The 9,439-nt window shown below is 39.1% G+C and overlaps 1 protein-coding gene across 1 annotated transcript in view; it reads right to left on the bottom strand.

Moving 5' to 3' along the window:
- Positions 1-9,439, bottom strand: part of LOC119030960 — a 33,033-nt gene that overhangs the window by 1,965 nt on the left and 21,629 nt on the right. Inside the window, exons 3-6 of the mRNA XM_037118973.1 lie at positions 4,612-4,737; positions 1,922-2,206; positions 218-382; positions 30-128 (exon numbers count right to left, since the gene is read on the bottom strand). Of these exons, the coding sequence (XP_036974868.1) occupies positions 30-128; positions 218-382; positions 1,922-2,206; positions 4,612-4,669 (607 nt within the window). The 5' untranslated portion in view covers positions 4,670-4,737. The remainder of the gene's footprint in view (positions 1-29; positions 129-217; positions 383-1,921; positions 2,207-4,611; positions 4,738-9,439) is intronic.

The following is a 9,439-nucleotide window of genomic DNA, read 5'->3' as shown; positions in this document are numbered from 1 at the left end:
GTGTGTGTGAGTGCGCGCGCGCCTGTTACCATAATGAGACTCCTCCTCTTTCTCCTGCTTCTCTCCATCTTTTGTCTTGTCGCCGTGGTTACCATGCATCACCACGTAAATATTTTCTTCCAGATGACCTGAAGCAGGAGAGCAGATTATAATCCACTGATTTTAAAATGAATCTGTTGAGATTTTCACACTTTTTTTTTCTGATTGGCTGTTGTACCTGTGTTCGTATCCGTCATCCGGCTTCTCCTCCTCCTCCTCACAAGGATGAAGAAGATGATATGGAGCAGCAGCAGGAGGAGGCAGCAGAGCAGCACAGACACCACCACACTGCTGCTGCTGCTGCTGCTGCTACTGCTGCTGCTGCTGCTGCTGATGTCATCTGCTGACAGACAGACAGACAGACAGACAGTGTATGTGGAGTATGTGAAAGGTTTGATATCTTTCAAAGGCATCAGTGAGGAAACATCAGAGCTGAGTTCAACTTTATTTGTAAAAAGCATCTTTATCACAATGAATTTATGGTATATAAAAGTGCGATACAACAACAATGTATCTGTATTGGATTTTAGACTTCGGAAAACATTTGACCATTAACTAGTTGCTTACTAGCATGTTCATAGCCACAAGTCTATTTGATCTTTAGTAGTCATTATAATGCACTTATTGCTTTACTATGCATGACCATATTCTACAACCACCAGGTCGATAACTTAGAATTACTAACTTCTAATTAATGGTATGTAATGAAGTTGTCATACATAAATTACGATCTCAATATTCTTTGCTCAGTGTGGATATCATTATATTGTAATTCACGATCAAAAACATCCACACTTTCTATCAAGAAGCAGAAAATTAGGAGGTTGAAGAGGAAAAACTCCCAGATTAAGGAACAGTTCCCCAGAGGAGGCTAGCAAAGTTTGATTTTATGTTTCTGTGTTGCATCCAGCCGTGCCTGCGACGTAACCTCCGCTCCACTAACCCTGACAAGTTTTTTAAGTCCTTTTGTACTCAAGTAGTTCAAGTTTCAGTAGTTCGAGTAGCATTCATCCTCATGTCGATATAAAGTCAGGTGAGGGTTCATAGTGAACAAACCATTTCTGGAGCTTCAAAGCAAAACAGTGTTGCAGCATTCTCCTAAACAACTGTAGCTTCCCAAGTTTCCCAAATTGATTGGAAAAGACATTATTTACATGCCTCACTGAGTTGAAATCTTCACTGTAGCTGCTGAGCTAAAAGCGTTAGCATGCATGCATCTACTTCAGACGGGGTGCATGCATGCTTAAAATTCAACCAGGCACCAAAGGATCTGTGGGATCAGTTTTTGATATAGTTGTTATTTCCTGTATTATTTTGTAAGTTTCATCAACATTCATCATGTTGTGTTACTTCCTGCCCTTCGTCTTGTTTTCCCTCCCTTGCGATTGTCCTTATTACTTTCACCTGTCCCTGATCTTTTGCCTCTGTGTCTTTTGTTCTGTTACCTGCTGCCTCTGTGTTTTGCGTCTGGGACCTATTTTAATATCAATGACACAGACTAAGTGTATGGAGCAAATTCATTGTTGTTGTTTCTTCCCAGTAGTTTTAAAACACGTACACAGCTACTTCAGCTGTTTGGGAGAATGCTGAAACTCTATTTTGCTGTGAACATTTTGTGGACGACGAAACTTCCCCTGACTTTCAATCAGCATGACGGAGAGAAGTCAAGGAGAGTGAGTGCTTTATGATGAATAACATAGGTCCAATATGCTACTAATATACATGATAATAGGCAACTAGTTAGTGGTTTATATGTTCCCTCATCTAAAGTGTTAACACGACTTGAAGCAACAGCAGAACTGTATATATGTAAATACTATGTTGTGGGAGAAGATGAAAAATGGGATGTGTGTGGGTTGATATTCCTCAGTCCTGGACTCACCCTCCACATTGAGCAGGAAGACAATGTTTTGTATATTTTTCCCAGTTTTAGTGAACACCTCCAGGCTATAGTTTCCTGAGTCTGAAGGCAGAACTTGGCTGAACCTCAGCGAGCCATTCCCTAGCAGCTCGCAGCGTTTGTGGTGACACTTGTAATTGGTCTTCGAAGAGACCACCAGTTTGGGGTGAGTCCACCTGAAGTCCCACCCTGAATCAATCTCTTGCAGGTCTGAGGACAGCAGGACGGCTTCACCGCTGCGTGCGGTGATGATCTTTGTGGAGACAGCTGGGGTCAAAGGTCAGACAACAACAGATCAGCTCATTCGTCACATGACTGCACTAATGTCTGGTCAAAAATGTATTATATGTATGCAAGATTGCCAAGCAGGCGGCTGCAATTTGACCAAAATGTAAAGCAGCAACATAAAGAAAAATCTGGTTTTAAGTTATTTTGGTTTTAAGTTATTTAAGTTAGGCTTTATCAAAACAGGAATTATTGAACAGTTAAAGTAAAACTCTCGCCTAAAAGCAACCTAGGCTCTATTTGTGAGTGTATATTAGTCAAACCTTTGTGTAAAAGCGTAATTACGATGAAAGAGGGACCGTAGTTTTGTTTGCAGGCAAGCTGATTTTCAAAAGAGTGCTGGGGCACTCGTATGCTAGCATCAAAATTGCTATTTTTAAAATACTAAGAAGGCTCAACACAACGTGAAACTTTGCTCGTAGTATCACCAGGGTCTCTTCACATGAACACGAGCATTGAGAACATTGTTGCAACCTAACAGGCAGGAGAGTAATGGTGGACCGCTCCTCAAGCCTGCCTGTGTGGTCGCACTTGGGGATTGACGCTTTTTGTCTGCCATGACGGCGGCGCGGCAGAGATACAGCTGCTAACGTGAGTTGTCCAAAAACTTTCTTTTTAGTAAACTCTGTGCACACAAACAATGTTGTCACAAATAAAGCCTAGTTTGCTTTTTGGCGAGAGTTTCACTTTTAAGTGGTGAATTGACTGGCTGCACTTGTCAATGTATGTAGGTGAAGAAGCAGTTTACCAATCGCAGTTTTGAACCTTTTCCTATTACTGGAAATGTATATAAAATGATACTAAGACACCTATCCCAGTCCAGTCAATAGTAAATTTAAAGGTGTTGTTGAACCATTTTAAGTACAGGTATGATTTTGACTAATCTTAAAGGTTATAAGCTGAATTTTTCCCCAAGTAGTCAGAAGTGTAAGTGCTTCTGGCATTGACCCATGGGAGTATGAACACATCTATCTATCTATCTATCTATCTATCTATCTATCTATCTATCTATCTATCTATCTATCTATCTATGTTTACGTTGACCTTTAAATGGCTCAGAAGAGAGGAGTAAGAAGAGACTGATCATGTCTACATGATCACTCATTGGCTGTTGTAGGCTCTTGGGCAGGTAGAGACACTTATATCTGTGCAAATGAGCTGTCAATCAAACAGCTGCTATCTCAGGTGAAGAGGGACGATGTAAGTGAGTTAGATGATATAATGGATTTTTTTCCAACGGATAAAAGCATGAAGATACCATTTTGTCATCAGGTTTTCCGGAATACTGTGTTTTGGACTAAACAAGTTACTAAAATGGATCAAGTGGACATTTGGACATATGAGAAGACAGTTTTTGTTTGCAGTTTGATGTTCTACAGAAACGCACAGACACTTTATTGTTGAGCAGGAAAAACTTGTACATGCTAGTTTATTAGCTTGTATTTTCGTTGATTGTACCTTGCTGACATGGTTTTGTCTTAAAATGGTTTGCATGAATAGAATCACAAATGTCTAAGCTTTTTTAACGATGCATGGCGTGACTGTACGCTGTGTTTGTAGTTTGATGAACTAGCTGGTCTGACAATTAATAGCTTTAAATGCTGGTGGTACAATGATAGCATCAGCCATTACATACAGATCACAGGCAGTTGTATAACTAGGAGCAGTTGTACAAAGACTGGGAAACAGTTGATCTGTTTGGGAGCACGAGAAGTGAAATAAGGGTCTAAACTCAAAGTCAGACACCCACAGGAGGAGGCGGGCACTTCCTGTGGCTGTCTGACTTTGAGTTTAGACCCTTATTGTGACTGACTCATTTGGTGGTGTGTATGTATACCAGATCATGTGGTCAAAAACACGTGGTCATCGGAGGGGAATTAGTTCCTGATACTGAGGTGCCACCAGCCTCACTTCCTGACTGGCATCCAGAAGAGCCTGTCCAGCCCAGTGCAGCTCTTCAGTACAGGAGATGCAAGTTATATAAAAGCGGCCCAGATTCCCAATACTGTCAGGTCTGTGGAACTGGACTGGGGCGAGCTTTGAACTGTGATAACACACATACGTACAGCCAGGTAATCTTGTAAAGAGAAGCTTGGAGCAGAGCTGTGATTGGACATGTAAAGTCAGATAGTTGAGGTTTATTTACGTCTTGTTTTTCCTTTGGTTAGACTGTTTGAATTCTCAAAAGTTCTGATTTGCTAGTCCTCTTTCAGTTATTTTTATTTATCTATTTAAATTGTCGTAAACACAGACCCTCTTCCTTTTGTATTTTAACTATTCTATTTCAGACTTCAGGACTTATTTGACCAAATTATCTGATTTCATGTTGCTTCCCTTACATGATTGCCAGAGAAACAAACTAAAAATCTCTGAAAAAACTCACTGACCGTCACTACTCATCATCATCATCATCATCAGGCTTGATAACCAGACCACTACCAACATGGCTGCCGTTTGAGGTCGACACTGAAGCTGCAGGACTCTGATGGCTCCTCCCTGTTGGCTGTCAATCACTGTGAGGTTGAAACACACACACTTTCAGTGGTGAGCGTGTGGGTGTATGTTTGTTAGTCATGGATAGGACCAAAAAGCTGTTATAGGCCTGTCTCTTTGACTTTGTGTAGTAACAATTCTCACTCAGATAAACAAAACAGTCTGAGCAAAAACTCTGACAGCTGGTTCCAGCTTCCAACAAGGGTTGTTGGAAGCTACAAGGGTTGTTGGAAGCTGGGAGGGAAAAACATTAAAATGACTGAGTTCTACAAGATGCACCCAGAAAACTATACTGACATGATATCAGCTATTGTTAGCGAAGTTAATGTTAGCTAGTGCAACACACTAGCAGCCTCTTGAATGAGCCGATGATTTGAATAACAGCGGTGTGGTAAGTGAGGGTGAGTTGAGTTACTCTCATGACATTTTCTTCTTCATCTCAGAGGGACATATTAAACATTTTCTTCATGACCATCGACAGTTTTAAAAAAAGGATCTGCCAAACTGTGTTGTGGTAGAAGATGGTTCTTACTTTCTGTTAGCGGACTCTAATTTGAAACATACGCAAGCAGCTGTGGTTCTATGTTGTTAAAGAACTTCAACAAATCATCGCTAGACTTGAATAGACAACCGAGAGAGACGAAGAAGGTCTAATTTTTCACGTCACATTACAATCTGCTCACATGGCCAATAACAAACACATTTAAATTACAATAAATTGTTACATAGAGCCCCTTTAATTACAGGATTTTATATGAGATCTGACTGTAATACCATAAAAATCCAAATGAAACAATATATAATGACTAAAATAAACTCTTTTGGTGCTTCAGCATTAATGGATAAATAATGATTATAGAATGCTGAATACAATGTAATTGAGTCCTTTTAAACGGAAGCACATTTTGCTGATAATGCGTATACACTTTCACTTCAGGTTTCCAATGCAGGACTTTTACTTGTAAGTAATTATTTTTAAATCTTAGTATATCTACTCCCACTTAAATAATTTTAAAAAATGAATTTGTCCATCCCGGATTAACTCAGAGCATAATTTTAAGAAGAGGTTAAGAGGTTTGGTCCTACCTGTCTGAGCGACGAAGCAGACTCATACTGAAGCAGGAAACGAGATCAGAAACTTTGAACGAGACCTCAGACCACACTGTTCTTTCACATGGAGCTAAATTAGGTTCAAAGACCTTCATTCTGACTGACAGTCGATACAAAACAGAATCTTTTTCATTAAAATTCGGTCAAGCTTCACTGGAGTCACAAACACGGTGAACAATTGTAAACAGTTGTACATCCAATTTACATTTCCTAGTTCCTTTGCAGTCTGACACCAGAATTCAGTTCTAATTATTTATAACTGTCCTCAGAGTTTAAGTACCAGATTTTTCTTAACTCGTTCTTTTCTATCTGTGTGGCTAGTTTTAGTATTTCCTCTGCACTCTGTGCAGGTGTCTCACCATCCACAACAGTGAAATACATGAAACAATAAAGTAAGAGAAGGCCACACGAAAAGGAAATGTCATAAATTACACTGGATTTAACCAGTTTAATAATAAAGAAAATAAAACTAAATGTATGAGAAGAAGAAGCGCTCCACACCTGTTACTGTCATCCTACATATGTTGACACATATGCTACATATAACATTATTAACATAGATACACAAACTTATATACATATATGCAGAGATTATTATTGATATGTACAGTGTATAAAGAATTCATCATATTTTCACAGGTATGGGTTTCTTATAGCAAAACATCATACAGAGCGAGATAAACTCCCAGGAAGTACGACTGGTTTCCTGAAGGTTCATGAATAGAGCAGTGTAGGAATTACATATTTTTGTAGGCTAACCCAGAAGTTAGCATTGCCCTGGTTCCCTAGATAAAAAGGATTTAATATACCAAAAAATAATCTCTGTATCAAACACAAGTTTATGATCTTTAAATGTTTTGTTCATTAAAATGAATACCACTTTTGTGATTTTCGAAGTGTAAATTTAATCTCTAGAAGTAAAAAGCTAATGTTAGACTATAAACAGACTACATGATGATCAAATGCCTTAAACGTCACTCCCATTAAGTGTCTTACTACACAATTACTATACATGTTTTCTATAAACTAATCAATCTAGGAGTTGCAGAGTTAGAATAGTCTGTAACTAAAGCCGGCCTGTAAAGACCGACAAGTGAGAGGATGATTCTCCCCGTTCGGTGTGATGATGTTTAATGTCCGAAACAATGTCTGTCGTTGTCATTTAGCTGAAGAAAAGCTGAATGAGCTAATGGAAAATTATGTATTTTGAAACGTGAGAACTGGACGTGCAAAAATGAGAACTGATTTTCAGGTCATAGAACCACAGACTACACCACTCTGTACGAACCGGCCACAACTGTACCCAAACTGGGAGGATGTCACCAACCTTGTGGATGACTCATGGTGTAAAAATGTCTTCAACCACACCAGTGACCATAATCTAAACAGGTAACATTTATCAGGATTTACAAGACATTAAAACATAATCAATGGTGTGAATGGAAGGAAACAAATAATTGTTTGATCCCATTTGAATTGTGTCATGAATCACATGTATGGTGTTTGGCCGATTTTAAGAATATTTTTTCAAATGTCACAGTTCGTCATAAAACAAATGAAGTAAAAGACTGTGAAAATCTGAAATTATAAAGACTACACAACCAACAGTTGCACTAGTGACGTCGTCTCGATGATGAACATTGTCGAGCCAGTACTGTTAGGACCTTGCTGAACTGACAAACAACACTGTCACATGACTGCAGATTTATTATGATTTTCACCACAGCCATGTTGGTGATGTGTGTTGAGCGAGATGATATAGTTAAGCCGTTTAACACAAAACTAGATGTTTAACTGAGAACTCAGCACTCACAAGCGTCCCTAATGACTCTGTAAGGACACTCCCATACAGGGTTTAAAAGCCTGCAACTTCCTCCAGTTAATTAGAACTAGAATTAGAAGTCCAGTTTTCTGTGATGCAACACTTAGAATTACTATGACATGGATGACTGAGAACCTTCATCAACATAATAGTTTATTTATCATCTTTATGATAAACGGTGACTTTATTGACTCGAAAAGTGATTGACAAACAGCATATCTGTGATTCATAACACAATGGAGTTAAAGAAGTGATTCATCTCTATTTTTCTGAAATTCGGTCCCATGAGCTCCACTGGCCCTCTTGGATTTCCTGACAGTTGCCATCGGTCAGTTTCCCTTTATTACACCTGTCTTTGTTTGTGTTTGTGTTTGAGTCCCCTTCACCAATCATGACACTTTTAAGCGGGTTACAAAAAAAAGGAAAAAAAAAAACAGTGGCACACTTCAGCTTGCCACAGTTGCCAGAATTTTAACAAGAGTTTCTTAATGTGAACAATCAGAATATTTCTCACTTCACTAACTGTAAGTTTCTCCAGGTGGTGGTGCTACTGCTGCATGCTTGGATAGACCCCATCTACCCTGAGCCTGCAAACAGGATGTTAGCTTTGGAGAAGCATGGAGGCATGTTGTTTATTCCTTTAATTAATTAATTAACTGGATATATATATTTATTTGTTTGTTTGTTTGTTTGAGAGACAGGAAGAAAAAATCTAAACCTGGCTTATAGTGAACATTAACACAGCAGAGAAAAACAGTGATTCCATCATCAGACATCAGACTTTACAACAATATAAAAGTTTTAACAGCAACATTATGTTTCCGGCTGAGTTCTGCGATAATACATCAGTTCAACATAAACACTGCAGTCGTGGCAGAAAACTCCCACACGGTCTACAGACACATCCAGGTTTACTGCTGACCTGTCAGCCACTGGCTCCAGCTGAAGACCCAATCAATCAATATCAATCAAAGAAATTCAAGTCAAGTGGATGAAATGTAAAATGAGTCAAAAGCAGACTGACAGTGTTCTGCTTATGTTGTCTGTAAAACGTGATTATAACTGAACTAAAGTTAAGGGAACTTTTTAAAGTTTTTAAAAAGATTTGTGTGACCTGACAGTTTCAGGCAGACAGACCACAACGGTGTTGAGCACCAGCAACCATTTGCGGTCTTTTTCTCCTCTAAACAATATTTCAGTTGTATAATTAGACACTTAAACACATGTTTACATCGGCTGTCTGTTTACTGTTCCTGACTTCAGCAATGCAAACAAAGGAAAATGCTGAGTGCAGTAGGAATAGCAGAGCGATGACGGTTACATTATTGTCCTGTGCAAAATCTGAATTTGTTTCAAGGCCAGAAGGAAGAAAAAAATGTAAACACCAGATGTTCAGAGGAGGTTGACGATGAAGGTTCAGGCTCAGACAAACTAGACGATGACGTTTCAGGCTCAGACAAACTGGATGATGATGGTTCAGGCTCAGATGAATGCACGTTACTACTACTGCCATTTATGCTACCATTAGACTTGTGACTGGGACGATTAGACTTTGTTGTCTGGTGATCAGACGTTGACCACAGCAGGTAAACTCACCTGGAGGTCAGGTGTGGCACAGCCAGGTTTAGAAACACAGACAGAAAATTTAATTTACATTTAATTTAATATAATTTGCAACTCCATCTTGTGGACAATGAGAGATACTACAACTGAACCGTGTGTGTGCACATGGCTGTGTTTGTTGCTTGCTCATCTGAAGCAACTGACCGACAAATTAGAGTTGTGTCACT

This window comes from Acanthopagrus latus, chromosome 13 (genome assembly GCF_904848185.1).
Source record: "Acanthopagrus latus isolate v.2019 chromosome 13, fAcaLat1.1, whole genome shotgun sequence".
In the NCBI taxonomy this organism is placed as follows: domain Eukaryota; kingdom Metazoa; phylum Chordata; class Actinopteri; order Spariformes; family Sparidae; genus Acanthopagrus; species Acanthopagrus latus.
This window is presented reverse-complemented; position numbering and strand designations above follow the sequence as displayed.